Source organism: Bombina bombina, chromosome 10, assembly GCF_027579735.1.
Source record: "Bombina bombina isolate aBomBom1 chromosome 10, aBomBom1.pri, whole genome shotgun sequence".
Lineage (NCBI taxonomy): Eukaryota > Metazoa > Chordata > Amphibia > Anura > Bombinatoridae > Bombina > Bombina bombina.
This window is the reverse complement of record NC_069508.1, coordinates 156010944-156035561: the sequence shown is the minus strand read 5'-3', so window position 1 is coordinate 156035561 and position 24618 is coordinate 156010944. Positions and strand designations below refer to the sequence as shown.

General features: G+C 42.9%; 1 protein-coding gene across 7 annotated transcripts in view; it reads right to left on the bottom strand.

Annotated features, from left to right (window-relative positions):
* Positions 1–24618, bottom strand: part of LOC128640941 (microtubule-associated serine/threonine-protein kinase 2) — a 538333-nt gene that overhangs the window by 191995 nt on the left and 321720 nt on the right. For 5 of the 7 annotated variants that reach the window (XM_053693406.1, XM_053693409.1, XM_053693411.1 and 2 more), the window contains 4 exons: positions 9891–9966; positions 8322–8342; positions 7105–7183; positions 5249–5403 (listed from right to left, as the gene is read on the bottom strand). In XM_053693406.1, coding sequence (XP_053549381.1) covers positions 5249–5403; positions 7105–7183; positions 8322–8342; positions 9891–9966 — 331 coding nt within the window. The remainder of the gene's footprint in view (positions 1–5248; positions 5404–7104; positions 7184–8321; positions 8343–9890; positions 9967–24618) is intronic. The other 2 variants (XM_053693407.1, XM_053693410.1) reach the window with 1 other exon arrangement.

Below are 24618 nucleotides of genomic sequence, written 5' to 3'. Positions count from 1 at the left end.
GAAGGCTGGCATCTGTTGTTACAATTGTCCAATCTGGCCTGCGAAAGGTCATCCCCTTGGACAGATGGACCCGAGAAAGCCACCAGAGAAGAGAATCTCTGGTCTCTTGATCCAGATTTAATAGAGGGGACAAATCTGAGTAATCCCCATTCCACTGACTTAGCATGCATAATTGCAGAGGTCTGAGATGCAGGCGTGCAAATGGTACTATGTCCATTGTCGCTACCATTAAGCCGATTACTTCCATGCACTGAGCTACTGACGGGCGTGGAATGGAATGAAGGACACAGCAAGCATTTAAAAGTTTTGATAACCTGGCCTCCGTCAGGTAAATTTTCATTTCTACAGAATCTATCAGAGTCCCTAGGAAGGAGACTCTTGTGAGTGGTGATAGAGAACTCTTTTCCACGTTCACCTTCCACCCATGCAACCTCAGAAATGCCAGAACTATCTCTGTATGAGACTTGGCAATTTGAAAACTTGACGCTTGTATCAGAATGTCGTCTATGTACGGAGCCACCGCTATGCCTCGCGGTCTTAGCACCGCTAGGAGTGAGCCCAGAACCTTTGTAAAAATGCTCGGGGCCGTAGCTAACCCGAAGGGAAGAGCTACAAACTGGTAATGCCTGTTTAGAAAGGCAAATCTTAGGTACCGATAATGATCTTTGTGAATCGGTATATGAAGGTAGGAATCCTTTAAGTCCACTGTGGTCATGTACTGACCCTCTTGGATCATGGGTAGGATGGTTCGAATAGTTTCCATTTTGAATGATGGAACTCTTAGGAATTTGTTTAAGATTTTTAGGTCCAAGATTGGTCTGAAGTTTCCCTCTTTCTTGGGAACCACAAACAGATTTGAGTAAAACCCTTGCCCTTGTTCCGTCCGCGGAATTGGGTGGATCACCCCCATTACTAAGAGGTCTTGTACACAGCGTAGAAATGCCTCTTTCTTTATTTGGTTTGCTGATAACCTTGAAAGATGAAATCTCCCTTTTGGAGGAGAAGCTTTGAAGTCCAGAAGATATCCCTGAGATATGATCTCCAACGCCCAGGGATCCTGGACATCTCTTGCCCAAGCCTGGGCGAAGAGAGATAGTCTGCCCCCCACTAGATCCGTTTCCGGATAGGGGGCCCTCTCTTCATGCTGTCTTAGGGGCAGAAGTAGGCTTTCTGGACTGCTTGCCCTTGTTCCAGGGCTGGTTAGCTTTCCAGCCCTGTCTGTAACGAGCAACAGTTCCTTCCTGTTTTGGAGCGGAGGAAGTTGATGCTGCTCCTGCCTTGAAATTACGAAAGGCACGAAAATTAGACTGTTTGGCCTTTGATTTGGCCCTGTCCTGAGGAAGAGTATGACCCTTACCTCCAGTAATGTCAGCAATAATTTCTTTCAAGCCGGGCCCGAATAAGGTCTGACCCTTGAAAGGAATATTAAGCAATTTAGATTTAGAAGTCACGTCAGCTGACCAGGTTTTAAGCCATAGCGCTCTGCACGCCTGGATGGCGAATCCGGAGTTCTTAGCCGTTAGTTTGGTTAAATGTACAACGGCATCAGAAACAAATGCATTAGCTAGCTTAAGTGCTTTAAGCTTGGCCATAATCTCATCCAATGGAGCTGTGCGAATGGCCTCTTCCAGAGACTCAAACCAGAATGCCGCAGCAGCAGTGACAGGCGCAATGCATGCAAGGGGCTGTAAGATAAAACCTTGTTGAACAAACATTTTCTTAAGGTAACCTTCTAATTTTTTATCCATTGGATCCGAAAAAGCACAACTATCCTCCACCGGGACAGTGGTACGTTTAGCTAAAGTAGAAACTGCTCCCTCCACCTTAGGGAGGGTCTGCCATAAGTCTCGTGTGGTGGCGTCTATTGGAAACATTTTTCTAAATATCGGAGGAGGGGAAAAGGGCACACCGGGTCTATCCCACTCCTTGCTAATAATTTCTGTAAGCCTTTTAGGTATAGGAAAAGTATCTATCCAACCTACATATTTTCTCTGGAATTGCAACCGTGTTACAATCATTCAGAGCCGCTAATATCTCCCCTAGCAATACACAGAGGTTCTCAAGCTTAAATTTAAAATTAGAAATCTCTGAATCCGGTCTCCCTGGATCAGATCGGTCACCCACAGAATGAAGCTCTCCGTCCTCATGTTCTGCAAATTGTGACGCAGTATCGGACATGGCTCTCACATCATCAGCGCGCTCTGTCCTTAACCCAGAGCTATCGTGCTTGCCTCTTAATTCAGGCAATTTAGATAATACCTCTGTCATAACAGCAGCCATGTCTTGCAAAGTGATTTGTATGGGCCTCTCTGATGTACTTGGCGCCACAATATCACGCGCCTCCTGAGCGGGAGGCGAAGGTACTGACACGTGAGGAGAGTTAGTCGGCATAACTTCCCCCTCGTTGTCTGGTGATAATTTCTTTACAGATAAAAATTGACTTATTCAAAGTGCCATCAATACATTTAGTACACATATTTCTGTGGGGCTCCACATTGGCCTTCAAACATAGTGAACAAACAGATTCATCTGTGTCAGACATGTTTAAACAGACTAGCAATGAGACTAGCAAGCTTGGAAAATCCTTTCAAATAAGTTTACAAGCAATATAAAAAACGCTACTGCGCCTTTAAGAAGCACAAAAAATCGTCACAGTTGAAATAACAATGAACCAAATCAGTTATAGCAACCAAATTTTCACAGTAAATGTATTAAGTTAGCAAAGCATTGCACCCACTAGCAAATGGATGATTAACCCCTTAATACCCAAAAACGGATAATCAATTTAACAATTAACGTTTTTATCACAGTCAAACACACTGTCACAGGTCTGCTGTGACTGATTACCTACCTCAAAATGAATTTTGAAGACCCCTGAGCTCTCTAGAGACGTCCTGGATCAAGGAGGAAGAAGCAGGAAGACTGTAACTGAATTTTTACTGCGCAAAAAAGCGCTAAAATAGGCCCCTCCCACTCATATTACAACAGTGGGAAACCTCAGTTAACCGTTTCTATGTAGAAATAAACGACAGCCATGTGAAAAATCATGCCCCAAAAGATTTATCACCAAAGTACCTCACAAAAAACGAATAACATGCCTGTAAACGTTTTAAACATGCACTTTAAAAGTTAGGTAGTGTTATTAATAAGCCTGCTACCAGTCGCTTCTACTGCAGTTAAGGCTCATACATTACTTCAGTATTAACAGTATTTCCTTAGTCAAATTCCATTCCTTAGAAAATTACTTATTGTACATACATTCATCAGCCTGATACCAGTCGCTACTGCATTTAAGGCTGTACTTACATTACATCGGTATCAGCAGTATTTTCTTAGTCAATTCCATTCCTTAGAAAAATATTCTACTGCACATACCTCATCTGCAGGGGACCCCGCATGCTATTCCCTTTCTGAAGTTACCCCACTCCTCAGAATGTGCGAGAACAGCCAGTGGATCTTAGTTACTTCTGCTAAGATCATAGAAAACGCAGGCAGATTCTTCTTCTAAATACTGCCTGAGAGAAAAAAAAACGCACACTCCGGTGCCATTTAAAATAAACTTTTGATTGAAGAAATAATTAAGTATAAAAATTCCACACTCCTCTCACACCTTCCTACTATGTCAGTTGCAAGAGAATGACTGGGTATGACATGTGAGGGGAGGAGCTATATGGCAGCTCTGCTTGGGTGATCCTCTTGCAACTTCCTGTTGGGAAGGGAATATATCCCATAAGTAATGGATGACCCGTGGACTGAATACACTTAACAAGAGAAAAAGCACTTACCTCATATTACTGCCTGACAGCAAGGCAGTTCACTGGTCCGAGAGGTCCTCTTCCTCACATCAACCTGTAGAAAAACAAAGACTGGGTCATATCCCTCAGACTATATGAAATTAGGGCAGTTTTAAATATGGGAGGCGCAGTGAGAATTATGTCCCACAAGTTCCCATTACTCTAAAGCCACCAAAGCTCTACTGAAGAGACTGATATGGACTACAGCTACACCCTAGGAAAAAGTAGCACAATCCTGTACCACTTTTAAAATAATAAACTCTTGATTGAAGAATCTTTTCTAACACCTCACTTTGCCACTTCCTAACACTAACGTAGGCAAAGAGAATGACTGGGTTGGGAGTGAAGGGAGGTGATATTTATCAGCTTTACTGTGGTGCTCTTTGCCGCCTCCTGCTGACCAGGAGGTGAATATCCCATTAGTAATTGAGATGATCCGTGGACTCATTGTGTCATTAAAAAGAAATGTGATTTTTCCTATCTTTAATATTGGCTGGCCTAATTACTTATTCCCTCTGTGCTAGCAACTTTTAAACCCTGACTAGTAAACTATAGTGATGTGTATGTATGTCTAAATATAAAACAAAATGTTATTTCCACAGAATATTGAATAAATGTGCTTATGAAAAATCCTAGCGAGTGCCTCTCTATTATAGATAGATGTAGATTTAGATAGGCAGATATATGATAGGCAGACCAATAATCCAAATAGGGAGAAAATAAATAGGATTTTTTGATAAGCAGTGAGCACAATTATTACATATCCTGTATAACATTTCTAAATTTCACCCAATCCTCAGGCACCAGTAACAAAATAACCTAACCTATATATTTATATTAAATGTATACAAAACATGTATACATTGTATGCATACATTAGCATATAGCTGCTGCAATGCAAAAGATGCAATAACATCATGTAGCACAGTCATTCTGTTAATTATTTACAAAGAGCAGTTGAGGGACGCACCCTTGAAAAGCCCTGGCCAGCAAGGGACACTTATGAATAAGCTTGTGCTCTGATCTCGCAAATGGTGCAAGGTTAGTTGCACCATAACTAGCTATGATGGAAGTACACTAACCTTTCTGGGGGAAGCATACATATGACTGTATATTGTAATGTTTTCTTTTTATGAAACATTTTACAGGGAAAACAACTTTTGGTTTAATGTTAATCAATTGGAAAAGCAATTTAGTGTTTCACTCCAGAGATTCTTTTTTCCCCCAAACACCTTGAAATCTATATTTGTTTAAATAAACTTCCCATCTGCACAAATATACTATATAATGTTTAATGTTAAATCGAATCTCTCCAGCTAGTTCTTTTTTCCTCCATTAAGGTGGATAACTTGTTTTTAGAGTACCCTCTTCAGTTGTGCCAATGCTCAGGTTAACTGAAAAACAAACTTATCCAATACTAAACTGAAAAGAACTTGAGGTTGGCGTAAGCTCACCTAAGGCTACGAGATCGGGGGCGCATGGCGGGCGAATTACGTCCTTCCTCGTCAGTGATGCTTTCTGTGCTGAAATGCTTGGTCAGGAAATGAAGTTCATCCGCCGTGGGCTGAAACGGCAGCTGGTGCAGCTTCTCCTGGGATGAGCAGGACGACTGAGCACAGAAAACACAGAAATGAAACACACTAAACGCATGCATACGGGACTGCTCGTGAACGGAGCTAGAAGACGTAAAAAACAACAGCATGTGAAATGAGACAGAGGTTTAAAAATCTGAATTTCATAAAAATGAAAGAATTGCTGAATAACAGCGCTAGACCTACCCGGACCAAGTGTTAACAGAGACTAAAGTGAAAACACAGTGTATTTTGCGAAACAGAAATCAGCTAGAGAGTAGGGAGAGCATGTCACAGCACAAACTAATAGCAAACTGTCAGGGTTTATTGTGGTGTCTGGAGTAACAGTAAAGTTTTGGTGCTGGAGGCTGTTTGCGCTCTACAGATTACAAGCACAATCACAAGAAATTTTTAAACCAAAAAAATCTATGAAATGTTAGTACCTATTATTTCGGATACACAAACCTGAAAACCACTGACTTCTGATGATGACCAGTGACTGCAAGTGACATCATAACCATTTAGACCCACGGTGATGTGTGTCAGAGGCAGGAGATGTAAGCATGGTGTCATATAGCAGCTATTGTTATTTATACAGGTAGTGAAAATAGGGTAACGTTTGTGTATGACACAGACCTGACAAATTATATTATTGAGCATAGAAGTCATTTGTACTGATACAGAACAGCTAATTGTTTGCTATTAGCAGACGAGGACAAACAGCTCTGGGCAGATAGTAACTGAGTGCAGTATCGGTATAAAGGTAATGAAGTCTGATTGCACTTTTGCCACTCAATATTCAGCTGCTACTGGGTGATAACATGTAGTGACAATGACACTGTTTTACTGCAGTCTCTGTGTATAATGAAAGCAAGGTATCAGTGTTTGTTGAAGTGTTTAAGTAAATAGGCCTGGGCTGCTGTATTCCTATTTCAGTGTTGCAGATGAAGGTTCACCAGTCACATCATGATGTCATCTGTACTCTGATTTTTTTTTATTGGTTATGTACCATATGATGGCATTTGTGAGGTCACTGGAAAGATGACATCAACAAAGCAAAGTGCAAAGCCAGCAAGTTCTGGATTGTCCAGGTGTTTGTGTCTGAATGACCACAATCCTCATTTTCTGTTATGTTTACTGCCATGACCCTAACCCTCATTAGGTGCCTCAGCAACTGGGTCAAAACATCTCTTCATAGAACCATCAAATTATCCGTAAATGTAACTAACATGGAAACACACAAACAATAACAGATGCAAATGAAATAGATGCATAATACATCACACACAGCGCATCCATCATGCGCACAATAAGGAATACATCACACGCAGCGCACAATGTGAATACATCACACACAGCGCATACATCATTCGCACAATGTAAAAACATAACACTCAGCATATACATCATACGCACAATGTGAATACATCACGCACAGCGCATACATCCTGCACACATACAGTGTCTACATCACAAACAGTGCAAATACATCACACACGCACGCAGCTTCTATATTACATGCGAAGATACTGTGTATACATCAAGCACAGGCATATTCTCACACAACATCTACAGCATGTGCTTAATCATACACTTTATGTATCACACAAACAACATTTGCACTTCATGCCCACACACAGTGCATCATCTCACATAGGTTACATCTAACACATATGCTGTGTATATATTACATATAGAATATGTACACAATACACAAACACACTGTGTACAAAACTTACTGAAACAGTTGAGCTTGGAGTGTTGGTTCCATACCCAGAAGAAGGGAGGGAAGCCAAGGACCAGCGTCGTCCGTCCGTCCTGTGAAAAACAATAAAATACAGTGTCAGTTGTTTTCACAATCATTCACAGGGGAAAATCAGAGGAAGTAGATAGGTAAAGTTGTACCATGTCAGGTAACACAACAGTACTTGTAGAAAATTAGTACACAGCACAGGGACAACAGGGACAGAGAATGTGACCATCTGCAGCAATGACTAAAGCAATTGTAAAGATTCCATGGAGCGCTTTTCTGCACTCCCAAACACCAGTAAGTGACCCAGCCTCAGTGTAAGCAGAACTCGTTCCCAAGTGTGGTACTGATCGTGGTAACGCCAGCCATACAAAGATAAAGCCAGCTCTGGTTTTTATCCTACATTACCCCATTTAACCTTCATATGGTTGTGTGTGATCAGATATCTTAACTTATAACTTAAAGCGTCCTATTAAATTTACACATCTAATACTACCTAAAGCCTTTGTAATCTGAATACTACTACAAAAGGTGGCTTTACACATCACTGCAGAAATCTACTAACAACATCTTACTAAAAGTATTCTGTACTGTCTTGTTGCATAGCCTGACCCGCTACGGAAAGAGTGGCACACTTTGCGCGCAACCCGTTACGGCAGGACTGGCACACAGCGCAAACCGTTACGGCAGGACTGGCACACAGCGCAAACCGTTACGGCAGGACTGGCACACAGCGCAACCCATTACGGCAGGACTGGCACACAGCGCAACCCGTTACGGCAGGACTGGCACACAGCGCAACCCGTTACGGCAGGACTGGCAGTCACACAGCGCAACCCGTTATTGCAGTAGTGGCACACAGTGCAACTATTATTGCAGGACTCAGACAACATAACTGTTTATTGTAGGACAATGTACCCAGCATAATATTGTAGATATGAGTTGAGTGCTCAGATAATATATCATAGCTTCCACTAAAGAAATAGAGAGCACAAAGATTGTTACTGTTAAAAGCAAAAGCTACAGTATGGTAACGTGAATCACGTGCCTGTATGCTTACTGACTGCACTCCTCATTAATGGGGTTAAGCCAAGCGCTTCTGGCACTGCATACAGATCACCAATGCATGATTTGTAAAAAAGACAGAGAGAGACACTGCCATGCAACACGTAAATGGTAATGAGACTGGACCAGACATCCCATTACCTGTCTGCTCTGTGTCCATGGCTGGATAAGAGAAATAGTAAATGTTACTGCACAGTCACAGAACACAACACGCACACAGTACAGACAGCGCTTACTGCACAGTCACACAACACGCACACAGTATAGAGTGCGCTTACTGCACAGTCACAGAACACACACACAGTATAGAGCGCGCTTACTGCACAGTCACACAACACGCACACAGTATAGAGCGCGCTTACTGCACAGTCACAGAACACACACACAGTATAGAGCGCGCTTACTGCAGTCACAGAACACACACACAGTATAGAGCACGCTTACTGCAAAGTCACAGAACACAGACACACACAGTATAGACAGCGCTTACTGCACAGTCACAGAACACACACAGTATAGACAGCGCTTACTGCACAGTCACAGAACACACAGTATAGACAGCGCTTACTGCACAGTCACAGAACACACACAGTATAGACAGCGCTTACTGCACAGTCACAGAACACACACAGTATAGACAGCGCTTACTGCACAGTCACAGAACACACAGTATAGAGCGTGCTTACTGCACAGTCACAGAACACACACAGTATAGACAGCGCTTACTGCACAGTCACAGAACACACACATTATAGACAGTGCTTACTGTACAGTCACAGAACACACACAGTATATATAACAGCTCATTACGCAAATACACAAAATAACTATAAATGACAGCCTTGGGCTATCTGGCCTTGTTATAAAACACAAATCACACATATTCAGTCACTTCCCTTGATAAAAACCAAACAGTACTACTTAAATATTCTATTTTGTAATAATTGATGGTTTACCAGCTGAATTTATAAACTGCACAGAGGGTGAGTGACACTAAATGTCAATTACATTCTTTTTGCCAGATATACAGATCTGATTATTGCACAAAACAGATAATTATGTACAATTATAATTTGCAGATTATAGTGCCCTCTTGTGGTGAAGCTTCACCAAGCAGCAGGAAATCCAAAACTAAATATATAGAGGCAAAAACGATAAAAATAGAGATTAAACCCTTATTCCCTTGTGTACCAGGGTAAGAGGCAGAATGTTACTGAACTCTCTGGCACCCAAGAAACAAAAACATTTTAAGGCGTTTAGAGAAAGTTTACTCAATTTCTCAGACACATTATATGGGGGACATGTTATTACAGTTGTGTGTTTAATGCCCAAATGCGAGCAGTCTGAATGCTATAAACATTTTTTAAGCATTCATGTTTTTCTGGATGGCTATAGTTTAATATGGTGCTCCCCGATCTAATCATGGAGGCCTCTATTTTAGAACCTAGGTTACACTGCAGATAACCTACTGCACATGTGCAAACAGGTCAGCACTGGAAGACAGTGAGAGTTAGACTTCAGTATGGCTGCACCCATAACTAGAGGAGGGGTTCAGACTTACGTGATCAGACAGTACCCGGTTACCTGCTGTCACGCACTCATCTTTTCAACAGTAACAACTTTTCATTTACAGAAGTTGTTTCTAATCTGCACACATCTGAAATACCCCACAGAAAACACACCGCATCATGAACAATCACCCACACTTACCTCCGTGCTGGAACAAAGGAGAAGTGCGCAGCGGCGTTAGGAGAGAAGTTACGTGGGCTGTCCAGAGGGCTGTTACCTGAAGGAAACAAAGGCACATTTATGTACGATAAGTTAGAGTTTTATATTAGATAATACGTCTCTTGCACACACTATGTGCAAGGGATATGTAACGGGCACACACTAACCTTGTACAGGGGGAATGTGACTGGCACACGCTAATAGAGAACAAGGGATATGTAACGGGCACACGCTAACCTTGTACAGGGGGAATGTGACTGGCACACGCTAATAGAGAACAAGGGATATGTAACAGGCACACGCTAACCTTGTACAGGGGTTATGTGACTGGCATACGCTAATAGAGTACAAGGGATATGTAACGGGCACACGCTAACCTTGTACAGGGGTTATGTGACTGGCATACGCTAATAGAGAACAAGGGATATGTAACAGGCACACGCTAACCTTGTACAGGGGTTATGTGACTGGCATACGCTAATAGAGTACAAGGGATATGTAACGGGCACACGCTAGCCTTGTACAGGGGGTATATGACTGGCATACGCTAATAGAGTACAAGGGATATGTAACGGGCACACGCTAGCCTTGTACAGGGGGTATATGACTGGCATACGCTAATAGAGTACAAGGGATATGTAACGGGCACACGCTAACCTTGTACAGGGGTTATGTGACTGGCATACGCTAATAGAGTACAAGGGATATGTAACGGCCACACGCTAGCCTTGTACAGGGGGTATATGACTGGCATACGCTAATAGAGTACAAGGGATATGTAACGGGCACACGCTAACCTTGTAGAGGGGGTATATGACTGGAACACGCTAATAGAGTACAAGGGATATGTAACAGGCACACGTTAACCTTGTACATGGGGTATATGACTGGCATACGCTAATAGAGTACAAGTGATATGTAACGGGCACACGCTAACCTTGTAGAGGGGGTATATGACTGGAACACGCTAATAGAGTACAAGGTATATGTAACAGGCACACGCTAACCTTGTACAGGGGGTATGCGACTGGCACACGCTAATAGAGTACAAGGGATATGTAACGGGCACACGCTAACCTTGTACAGGGGATATGTAACTGGCACACGCTAATAGTGTTAATAAAGAAAGAGAAGGAAAGAAGCACTATTTTGGCACACTTGGAAACTCAAACCATAATAGGGGGAATGCATTGGGTACCATAGAGTGTTTTTTTGTGTACTTATTAATCCTTAAAAGATATAATGAAAATATGTACTGATGAAAAATGCACAGACTAAACAGAGTTATACATAAGAGATCACGTATACTGTACATAACAATCCGCTAAAAAACTGAGGTAAGTGGGGATATGATGATCAGTTACATAAGGATATATAGGATAAAATAAATAAATAAAACAATATGACAAGTATATATCAAAAGTGATGAGGAAATAGCTATTGGCTAACTTTAAGATCAACACACTGTATTGTCTATATGCTTACTGATACCTAGCGATAAGGAATAAGGCAGAATAATACTGTACATGTATATATGGGAAACACCGGTATAATAAACACATTCAGTACAGATATGCAGCTGTAGGTGTATAGGCAAATATGCAGAGATGCACAGGAATTTCAATTATAAACTGTCGTTTATTTTACAACAGTAACACTATTAATCATGACTGTCCTGATTGGCTCGGGATTTGTCCCTTAAACTCTCCTATGATTGGCGAGATACCAGACAACGCCCACCGCACTATGAAATAGAACCTCATTACTCTCTGACCGGTATTCTAAAATAAGTTGTATACCATAAGAATGCGGGTACTACTACACTTCCGGTGTCGTTAAATCAGATGTTGGAGGTGTGTGGCGCTCACTGCGCATGCGCAAGAGGCACAACCTCCACCAAACAACTTTTTTTATGGCAACTTATTTTAGAACAGGTCGAGGAATTCTATGGTCCGTAATCTTCATTGCGCAAACATTGCCTTGGTTGTCAAGACAGTGACTACACGGACCAATCAGATAATGCAGTAACGCTTTTTTCCTATGTATTACCTGATCGCTCCGTAGTGCGTTTGATTTGCCTACCTCCATATAATTTACAAATTGGTCCATCCCGCGCCGCCAATTTGCTGTGCCCGGTGGGGGAGATTACAGGGAATATAGGGGGGGCTGATGGGACTTATGTCGGTTACACAGGGGGTGCTTATGGGGGTTACAGGCACCCCTTGTGTAACTTACGTAAGCCCCATCAGCACACCCTGTAACCCCCATAATAAACCCCCCACCTCCGGGCACGGCAAGTCTGCGGCGCGGGATGGACCAATTTGTAAATTGAATGGAGGTGGGCATAATCTGATTGGTCCGTGTGTCCGTGAAGTCAGTGGCTGTACAAGCAATAGGGTTGTGTTGCCTGCCAGTGTGCCGCCTACGCCTTGTCTCTGATGAGTGAGGAGTGGGGCTGTGTGCGCATGCGAGGCATTGTTTGCGCCTGCGCAATGAAGACTGCGGGCCATATAATTCCTCGACCCGTTGCATAGTTTTAATCAGCTGTTTTGAGGAGGTTGGGCCTCTTGCGCATTCGCAGTGAGCGCCACACACCTCCAGCAGCTGATTCACGTCAGCAGAAGTGACGTAGGTCACGCATTCTTATGCAGTATACAACTTATTTTAGAACACCAGGCGCCACTGAACAGATGACGTGTCATCAACTTTGATCCTAATTGGCTGTCGAAATTTGCAAAAGCAGTGGCAAAACGCGCGTCAGACATTCACACTGATCCCAGTTGTGTTGACAATAGTTTCTATTGTAGTTAACCCCTGCAAAAATCTGCAGTACATGTTTTTTAACTACTAGCTTAAATACCGATTTGTAATAGCATGGATATGGGGGATATATGATTCTTCTTAAAAAGCTTCACAGTAGCATTAAGATGGTATAGTCTCAGTCTTTTGGCTGCATATGAAATAGGGGCCTTTGGGTCTGTGTGCTACATATAATGGATCTCACTACCTCATACATGCTTATTTAATTCATTGTGACAATCCGGTTTTCTAATAGTTAACACATTGGATGTAATACACACGGGGAGCAGAAATATTTATATGTTTATTTATATGTTTTTTAACTTGTTTTAAATGTATGTGTATTCACCCTTTTTATACTATGTATTAGTAAAAGTTAAGTTTTAATTAACTCGGTTGACCCCTAACCACCCATATTATGGTACCCAATACATTCCCCCTATTATGGTTTCCAAGTGTGCCAAAAAAGTGCTTCTTTCCTTCTCTTTCTTTATTAATACATATTCTCGGCACAAGGCACTGCCCCCATATTGGTATAATATTTACCTTGGAAGGGATTAGGGTGTATGTAACTTACCCTCATTTCCCTGATTAATTATCAGGGAATATTTGTACACACTAATAGTGTACAGGGGATATGTAACTGTCACACGCTAATAGTGTATAAGGGTTAGGTAACTAGCACACGCTAATAGTGTACAGGGGATATGCAACTGTCACACGCTAATAGTGTACAGGGGATATGTAACTAGCACACGCTAATAGTGTACAGGGGATATGTAACTAGCACACGCTAATAGTGTACAGGGGATATGTAACTGGCACACGCTAATAGTGTACAGGGGATATGTAACTGGCACACGCTAATAGTGTACAGGGGATATGTAACTGGCACACGCTAATAGTGTACAGGGGATATGTAACTGGCACGAGCTAATAGTGTACAGGGGATATGTAACTGGCACGAGCTAATAGTGTACAGGGATATGTAACTGGCACACGCTAATAGTGTACAGGGGATATGAAACTGGCACGCGCTAATAGTGTACAGGGGATATGAAACTGGCACGCGCTAATAGTGTACAGGGGATATGAAACTGGCACACGCTAATAGTGTACAGGGGATATGTAACTGGCACGAGCTAATAGTGTACAGGGGATATGTAACTGGCACACGCTAATAGTGTACAGGGGATATGTAACTGGCACGCGCTAATAGTGTACAGGGGATATGAAACTGGCACGCGCTAATAGTGTACAGGGGATATGTAACTGGCACACACTAATAGTGTACAGGGGATATGTAACTGGCACACGCTAATAGTGTACAGGGGATATGTAACTGTCACATGCTAATAGTGTACAGGGGATATGTAACTGTCACACGCTAATTGTGTACAAGGGATATGTAACTAGCACACGCTAATAGTGTACAGGGGATATGCAACTGTCACACGCTAATAGTGTACAGGGGATATGTAACTAGCACACGCTAATAGTGTACAGGGGATATGAAACTGGCACGCGCTAATAGTGTACAGGGGATATGTAACTGGCACACACTAATAGTGTACAGGGGATATGTAACTGGCACACGCTAATAGTGTACAGGGGATATGTAACTGTCACACGCTAATAGTGTACAGGGGATATGTAACTGTCACACGCTAATTGTGTACAAGGGATATGTAACTGGCACACGCTAAGTGTACAGGGGATATGTAACTGGAACACGCTAATAGTGTACAGGGGATATGTAACTGGCACACGCTAATAGTGTACAGGGGATATGTAACTGGCACACGCTAATAGTGTACAGGGGATATGTAACTGGCACACGCTAATAGTGTACAGGGGATATGTAACTGGCACACGCTAATAGTGTACAGGGGATATGTAACTAGCACACGCTAATAGTGTACAGGGGATATGCAACTGTCACACGCTAATAGTGTACAGGGGATATGTAACTGGCACACACTAATAGTGTACAGGGGATATGTAACTAGCACACGCTAATAGTGTACAGGGGATATGTAACTGGCACACGCTAATAGTGTACAGGGGATATGTAACTGGCACACGCTAATCGTGTACAGGGGATATGTAACTGGCACACGCTAATCGTGTACAGGGGATATGTAACTGGCACACACTAATCGTGTACAGGGGATATGTAACTGGCACACACTAATCGTGTACAGGGGATATGTAACTAGCACACACTAATAGTGTACAGGGGATATGTAACTAGCACACGCTAATAGTGTACAGGGGATATGTAACTGGCACACACTAATAGTGTACAGGGGATATATAACTAGCACACGCTAATAGTGTACAGGGGATATGTAACTGGCACACGCTAATAGTGTACAGGGGATATGTAACTGGCACACGCTAATAGTGTACAGGGGATATGTAACTGTCACACGCTAATAGTGTACAGGGGATATGTAACTGGCACACGCTAATAGTGTACAGGGGATATGTAACTAGCACACGCTAATAGTGTACAGGGGATATGTAACTAGCACACGCTAATAGTGTACAGGGGATATGTAACTGGCACACGCTAATAGTGTACAGGGGATATGTAACTGAACACGTTAATAGTGTACAGGGGATATGTAACTGGCACACGCTAATAGTGTACAGGGGATATGTAACTGGCACACGCTAATAGTGTACAGGGGATATGTAACTGGCACACGCTAATAGTGTACAGGGGATATGTAACTGGCACACGCTAATAGTGTACAGGGGATATGTAACTGGCACACGCTAATAGTGTACAGGGGATATGTAACTGGCACACGCTAATAGTGTACAGGGGATATGTAACTGGCAAACGCTAATAGTGTACAGGGGATATGTAACTGGCACACGCTAATAGTGTACAGGGGATATGTAACTGAACACGTTAATAGTGCACTATATGTAAATTCAGCTGTTATTAATCTTTGGCTGCCAGAGAGTTATGTCTTGAAAAGTCAGGGCCAACACCTGCATTTTAAGAGACTAAAACTTGAATGATTATACTGCTTGTGCAACATGTAAAACAGACTATGCTATAATATGATCCAGGGGATATTGTACAGCAACCAATATCAAACACAGAAATCATGCACTGGGGCATCTGGATAGCAGCAATCAGTGCCAAGGACTCAGGTACATCTGGTCATTTGCATTATTCCAGCAGAAGGAAAATCACATTAGCAATATTATTTCCTGACAAACACAGAAGTTTGGGCTTTGTTGGGATCTGGCGCAGCTGTGATCCTGTCGCGTGCAGGTGCTGATCAGTGTAACGCAGACACAAGCGCAGAACTATTCTGATGCAGATTTCCTGGAGGACCACAAACATTTGGTCTAATCTTGTGTAGGACTTATTAAATTTAATTCTGTTTGCTGAAAAGAAATTTGCATTTCATTGCTGTTGAGTAGCAAGTCCAAGCGAGCATCAAGTACTTTGTCTACATACAATTAGCAGCATCTCTGTGGTTTCAGAGAGCAGGATAATTTAGTTAAATATCTTTATATAATGACAGAAACAGACACTCACAATTTGTGAATACTTTAGGCACTGGATACTTGAACACTTAATGACACAAAGATATTAGGTGCTCCAGGGCAGAGTCATTACAAGTATCTACAGCGTCACTAGTTGCCAGTGAACAGAAATATCTGCAGGGTCACTAGTTACCAGTGAACAGAAATATCTGCAGCGTCACTAGTTACCAGTGACCAGAAATATCTGCAGCGTCACTAGTTACCAGTGACCAGAAATATCTGCAGGGTCACTAGTTACCAGTGAACAGAAATATCTGCAGCGTCACTAGTTACCAGTGAACAGAAATATCTGCAGGGTCACTAGTTACCAGTGAACAGAAATATCTGCAGGGTCACTAGTTACCAGTGAACAGAAATATCTGCAGCGTCACTAGTTACCAGTGAACAGAAATATCTGCAGGGTCACTAGTTACCAGTGAACAGAAATATCTGCAGGGTCACTAGTTACCAGTGAACAGAAATATCTGCAGGGTCACTAGTTACCAGTGAACAGAAATATCTGCAGGGTCACTAGTTACCAGTGAACAGAAATATCTGCAGCGTCACTAGTTACCAGTGAACAGAAATATCTGCAGCGTCACTAGTTACCAGTGACCAGAAATATCTGCAGGGTCACTAGTTACCAGTGACCAGAAATATCTGCAGGGTCACTAGTTACCAGTGACCAGAAATATCTGCAGGGTCACTAGTTACCAGTGACCAGAAATATCTGCAGGGTCACTAGTTACCAGTGACCAGAAATATCTGCAGCGTCACTAGTTACCAGTGAACAGAAATATCTGCAGCGTCACTAGTTACCAGTGAACAGAAATATCTGCAGGGTCACTAGTTACCAGTGAACAGAAATATCTGCAGTGTCACTAGTTGCCAGTGAACAGAAATATCTGCAGGGTCACTAGTTACCAGTGAACAGAAATATCTGCAGGGTCACTAGTTACCAGTGAACAGAAATATCTGCAGCGTCACTAGTTACCAGTGACCAGAAATATCTGCAGCGTCACTAGTTACCAGTGACCAGAAATATCTGCAGCGTCACTAGTTACCAGTGAACAGAAATATCTGCAGGGTCACTAGTTACCAGTGAACAGAAATATCTGCAGGGTCACTAGTTGCCAGTGAACAGAAATATCTGCAGGGTCACTAGTTACCAGTGAACAGAAATATCTGCAGCGTCACTAGTTACCAGTGAACAGAAATATCTGCAGCGTCACTAGTTACCAGTGAACAGAAATATCTGCAGCGTCACTAGTTACCAGTGAACAGAAATATCTGCAGCGTCACTAGTTACCAGTGAACAGAAATATCTGCAGTGTCACTAGTTGACAGTGACCATGATACAGTCATTACATATATCTATAGTGTCACTAGTTGCCAGTGAACCAAAATATCTGCAGCCTCACTAGTTGCCAGTGACCTGGATACAGTCATTACATATATCTGCAGCGTCACTAGTTGCCAGTGACCAGGGTACAGTCATTACATATATCTGCAGCGTCACTAGTTGTCAGTGACCAGGGTACAGTCGTTACATATATCTGCAGCGTCACTAGTTGTCAGTGACCAGGGTACAGTCGTTACATATATCTGCAGCGTCACTAGTTGCCAGTGACCAGTCGTTACATATATCTGCAGCGTCACTAGTTGCCAGTGACCAGGGTACAGTCGTTACATATATCTGCAGCGTCACTAGTTGTCAGTGACCAGGGTACAGTCGTTACATATATCTGCAGCGTCACTAGTTGCCAGTGACCAGGGTACAGTCGTTACATATATCTGCAGCGTCACTAGTTGTCAGTGACCAGTCGTTACATATATCTGCAGCGTCACTAGTTGTCAGTGACCAGTCGTTACATATATCTGCAGCGTCACTAGTTGCCAGTGACCAGTCGTTACATATATCTGCAGCGTCACTAGTTGTCAGTGACCAGGGTACAGTCGTTACATATATCTGCAGTGTCACTAGTTGCCAGTGACCAGGATTCAGTCATTACATATATCTGCAGCGTCACTAGTTGTCAGTGACCAGGGTACAGTCGTTACATATATCTGCAGCGTCACTAGTTGCCAGTGACCAGTCGTTACATATATCTGCAGCGTCACTAGTTGTCAGTGACCAGGGTACAGTCATTACATATATCTGCAGTGTCACTAGTTGTCAGTGACCAGGATACAGTCATTACATATATCTGCAGCGTCACTAGTTGCCAGTGACCAGTCATTACATATATCTGCAGCGTCACTAGTTGTCAGTGACCAGGATACAGTCATTACATATATCTACAACGTCACTAGTTGTCAGTGACCAGGATACAGTCATTACATATATCTGCAGCGTCACTAGTTGTCAGTGACCAGGATACAGTCATTACATATATCTGCAGTGTCACTAGTTGCCAGTGACCAGGATACAGTCATTACATATATCTACGTCACTAGTTGTCAGTGACCAGGATACAGTCATTACATATATCTGCAGTGTCACTAGTTGCAAGTGACCAGGATACAGTCATTACATATATCTACAACGTCACTAGTTGTCAGTGACCAGAAATATCTGCAGTGTCACTAGTTGCCAGTGAACAGAAATATCTGCAGGGTCACTAGTTACCAGTGACCAGAAATATCTGCAGCGTCACTAGTTACCAGTGAACAGAAATATCTGCAGCGTCACTAGTTACCAGTGAACAGAAATATCTGCAGCGTCACTAGTTACCAGTGACCAGAAATATCTGCAGTGTCACTAGTTGACAGTGACCATGATACAGTCATTACATATATCTATAGTGTCACTAGTTGCCAGTGAACCAAAATATCTGCAGCCTCACTAGTTGCCAGTGACCTGGATACAGTCATTACATATATCTACAGCGTCACTAGTTGCCAGTGACCAGTCGTTACATATATCTGCAGTGTCACTAGTTGCCAGTGACCAGGATTCAGTCATTACATATATCTGCAGTGTCACTAGTTGTCAGTGACCAGGATTCAGTCATTACATATATCTGCAGCGTCACTAGTTGTCAGTGACCAGGATTCAGTCATTACATATATCTGCAGCGTCACTAGTTGTCAGTGACCAGGATACAGTCATTACATATATCTGCAGCGTCACTAGTTGCCAGTGACCAGTCGTTACATATATCTGCAGCGTCACTAGTTGTCAGTGACCAGGATACAGTCATTACATATATCTGCAGTGTCACTAGTTGCCAGTGACCAGGATACAGTCATTACATATATCTACAACGTCACTAGTTGTCAGTGACCAGGATACAGTCATTACATATATCTGCAGTGTCACTAGTTGCCAGTGACCAGGATACAGTCATTACATATATCTACAACGTCACTAGTTGTCAGTGACCAGGATACAGTCGTTACATATATCTGCAGTGTCACTAGTTGCCAGTGACCAGGATTCAGTCATTACATATATCTACAACATCACTAGTTGTCAGTGACCAGGATACAGTCATTACATATATCTGCAGTGTCACTAGTTGCCAGTGACCAGGATACAGTCGTTACATATATCTGCAGCGTCACTAGTAAGTGACCAGGATACAATCATTACATAAATCTGCGTCACTAGTTGTCAGTGACCAGGATACAGTCATTACATATATCTGCAGCGTCACTAGTTGTCAGTGACCAGAATACAGTCATTACATATATCTGCAGCGTCACTAGTTGTCAGTGACCAGAATACAGTCATTACATATATCTACAGCGTCACTAGTTGCCAGTGACAAGGGTATAGTCATTACATATATCTGCAGTGTCATTTGTTGCCAGTGACCAGAATACAGGTCGTTACATATATCTGCAGCGTCACTAGTTGTCAGTGACCAGGATACATTGATTAGATATATCTGCAGTGTCACTAGTTGTCAGGGACCAGGGTACAGTCGTTACATATATCTGCAGCGTCACTAGTTGTCAGTGACCAGAATACAGTCATTACATATATCTACAGCGTCACTAGTTGTCAGTGACCAGGGTACAGTCGTTACATATATCTGCAGCGTCACTAGTTGTCAGTGACCAGAATACAGTCATTACATATATCTACAGCGTCACTAGTTGCCAGTGACAAGGGTATAGTCATTACATATATCTGCAGTGTCATTTGTTGCCAGTGACCAGAATACAGGTCGTTACATATATCTGCAGCGTCACTAGTTGTCAGTGACCAGGATACATTGATTAGATATATCTGCAGTGTCACTAGTTGTCAGTGACCAGGATAAAGTCGTTACATATATCTGCATGGTCACTAGTTGTCAGTGACCAGGATACAGTCATTACATATATCAACAGCGTCGCTAGTTGCAGTGAAAAGGATACATTCATTAGACATATCTGCAGTGTCACTAGTTGTTAGAGACCAGGGCACAGTCATTACATATATCTGCACTAGTTATTCATTCTCTTGGTATCCTTTGTTGAAGATGCAGCAATGCACTACTGGGAGCTATTTAAACACTTTGAGGGACAAATGTGTACAGTCACTGATCAGCAGCGACGTGCCAATAGTGCATTGCTCCTGAGCCTACTTAGATATGCTTTTATTCAAAGAATACCAAGAGTATGAAACATTAGATAATAAAAGTACATTGGAAAAATTTTTAAAAACATAAATTATGCTTACCTGATCATTTTCTTTTCTTCCGCTGGAAAGAGTCCACAGCTGCATTCATTACTTTTGGGAAATAAGAACCTGGCCACCAGGAGGAGGCAAAGACACCACAGCCAAAGGCTTAAATACTCCTCCCACTCCCCTCATCCCCCAGTCATTCTGCCGAGGTATAAGGAACAGTAGAAGAAACATCAGGGTGAAAAGGTGCCAGAAGAATAAAAATAACAGACGCCCCACAGAAAAAAATATGGGCAGGGAGCTGTGGACTCTTTCCATCTGAAGAAACTACCGTATTTTTCCACAAAGAAGAAAAGGCACGGAGAAAACATGATTGTACTCGTAAAGCGCGGCTAATCCCCCTTAAGGGACTCAAGGCGCTGCTAATTTTATGAACCTCGAAAGGAGGAAAGCCTGAGTAGACCTCGCCGGGGATCAAACTTGCAACCCTCGGTTTGCTACAGTGCAGAGTAGTCACAGTGCATTAGTATGCTGAGCTAGCTTCCATCTAGCATAAGGAACTCCAGAAAAAAAAAAACTAAAAAGGGCACGAGGAGTCCAAAATAAAAACAGAGCAAAAACCTGAGAAACCGTGTCAGGCTAACGGAGACCCAACCAGTCTCATAGAAACAAGGGGAGGCAACGCCCAGACCCCAGAAATACAGAAACCACGGGAGTCTGAAACAGAGAGAGGATCTTCAACCTAAGTGCAACCGCAAAGCTGGGAAAAACATCTACTATCGCCCCTGATATGGAGACGACTAACTCCCGAAGGAAGACAGAGCCTCACGGCCTTTACTTCCTAAATAAGCGGACAAAGCCACCAAAAAAAACAGACGAAGTATCGACCCAAAGGAAGAGAACCTCTAAAAGGAACAAGTCCTAAAAGGACACTTCCAAAGAGACCATGAAAAGCAAAACCGTAAGAACGGCGGTATGAAGACCTAAATCCTCCAAGCCTCCAACCCACAACGGGAAGGAACACTCTAGTTCCCGAAAAAGACTGAGAATGTCGCCCCGGATCTCAACGGAGTCCCGGCACACTAGATTGAAAGGCAAATGAGGATTGAACCAATCCCCCATGCCCCTAAGCAACCACAGACCCTCAAGTCCTCTCAGGATGCTAGTTGAAGCTTGTAAAACAAGACAATCACACAAATCATATTGTGATAACTAGGCTCCCTCACCGGATCAACTGGACATAAAAGGGTGCCACGTGTCTAAACTAGGCCTCAAAGACAGAAGAATTTGTACCCAGTCAGGACCAGCCTGAAACCAAGGGCCCCAGCACTGTCAAGGCCACATAGTCTCCCCAGATGATGGAGGGATAAAGAACAGTCAGACAGACCTTTGTAAACGGAGCGACCAAAAAATCGCGAGTATCAATTCCAGAGAGGAAAGTTCCCGAAGGAAACATCACACCACAACATGAGCTTTAAACCAAATAAAAAAATCATCCTCAACGGATGAAAATAAAAGATAAGGCAACCGGTAGGTTATCGCCCAGGAAAAAAGGACAGACCCGCAGGACCAGTCCAAGCACAGAACTGGAAAAGTGTACACAAATAACACAGACTATAAGAAGATTACTTCATTCCCTTATGTCTATGTATGCAAGCCAGTCGAAGAGTAAGACTGAGAATCCCCAGACCCATTAAGAGTGGGATCCTCCAGCAACGCTAAAAAAGTTCCTTAGCAGGACACGAAGGCGCAGCAGTCTATAACAAAAAGGCGTAACATACCTCCGCCGGGACAAAAGGAAACACCGGCCCCAAAAGTTGACCCCCTGAGACCTCAGGGGCAGTCGCTCCCTCTGGAAAGGCTGAATTGGACCAGGCGATCCCATGCCCGACAAGCCCCGGTTAAGGAAACACGGACAATATCATAAGCACACTCCCGGGAGGTGCAGATGCGCCAGCGCCAAAGATATGGCCAGTGCGGAACCGTGTCGTAACCTCTGGTGGGAACAGGCCACACTCCCTAGAAAGGATAAGCAGCGTTTGGGTTACCTGCATGCGTAGTAAGAGTTGATGGTAGGGAACTTGTCTCGTGAGAAATAGAATCCCCAGAGACGGATGGCTAAGTGGGCACCCGATTCCCCGATCCCGAGGAACAGAGCACTCTAAAACAGCATTGGGAACATAACTGATGGGCATGTATCACACGGGCCAATTCATATTCTTTGCAAGAAGTAGAGTCTGAATCAGAGACATTCGTCTCCAAGAATCTTTCATAACTAGGACACTGCCGCCTCCAGGAGAACCAGACACCAGCGGATTATGATTTATCCATCGCCACGCTATCAGGAAAATGGAAATGGTAAACTGTGCAGTCCATGCAAAAGCATGCCCGACCGAAAAGGCTGCGTCACTAGACATAGGCCGCTATGTTCCAAAATAGCCATGAGCCGAAGCAACACTACACAGTAGCAAACAGAATCACATAACGAACATGATTATAAACCCCCCTGTTCAATAATCCCTCTCAGGAGATATTAACCCTTGATTCCTAGATACAAAAAGGAGCCTCACTGAGACCCTATGTTAAAGTTATCCCCGAAAGGTTGTAGCCCCTCTCGGATAAACAGTTGAAATTACAGTACATCCATGATGAAAGTAAAATGAAACGATCTAACCGGAATCTACGCCGTGGAACAGGAGCATGGTCTTTCAAGTGTGACAGATAGTAGCGTCGCCTCTGCCATGGGCTTGAGAGAAAAAAGCAGGCAGTGAAACTCGTCAACGCTGATTGCTTATGGAGCTGGTAATAGGAGTCGGGATGGTTTCGCAGAAAGACTCTCCCTGCATCTCCAGGCTCTAACTTTCACCCATGCTCTCACTGAGAGGCTGACAGGACTAGTAAAAACTCATGCCGAAGAGTACAACCCTCCAAAAGAGACTATCGAAAACTTCTGACACTTCTCTGCCAACGTCCTGCAAAGAAAGGCAAAGAATTATTGGGGGATGAGGGGAGTGGGAGGAGTATTTAAGCCTTTGGCTGGGGTGTCTTTGCATCCTCCTGGTGGCCAGGTTCTTATTACCCAAAAGTAATGAATGCAGCTGTGGACTCTTTCCACGTATGAAGAAAATTGCTGCTCTATCTGAATCTTGAAATAATCTCTGAGCAGGCACTCCTTTAGTATAAACTGCAAAGTTCTGTCACTGAGCATAATTAAACATTTTATGGTAAATTTTTATTTTTAGTTAAATGTCCCTTTAAATAAGCAGCATATGGCAAAATCCTACAGTTTCATGTTTTGCCTGAAACAGTTAATACAGACCAGCCTTTCTTATGTTCCACAATAATACTCTAAAAAGTACTCCTGTATTTTACCCAATATTCAGTCATAGGTAAGAATATCCCATGAGGCTAAGATCTTATAATGAATTCAACAAAGTATTTTTCTTCTTTTGAAGCCAACTGCTAATCGCTGACTCAGTGACCCACAGATCTAAATAATTTAATCTCAGGAGAAGTGCGGCTACTTAATAAACCCATCAACCTCTCGCAGGGAAAGCCTGTGAGGCTGGGGCGCATATAAATGACATTTAACCGGACGCCATCTGCACTCCCAGACATGAATCGCGTTCAATTTCCTGGTAAGGAGTCTTCACCATCTCTACTAATCAGCATTTCAAACCCACAATATAATCTGGAATTTACACAGAACTGTGAAGTAAAATGAAAGATGCTGCCCAGGAA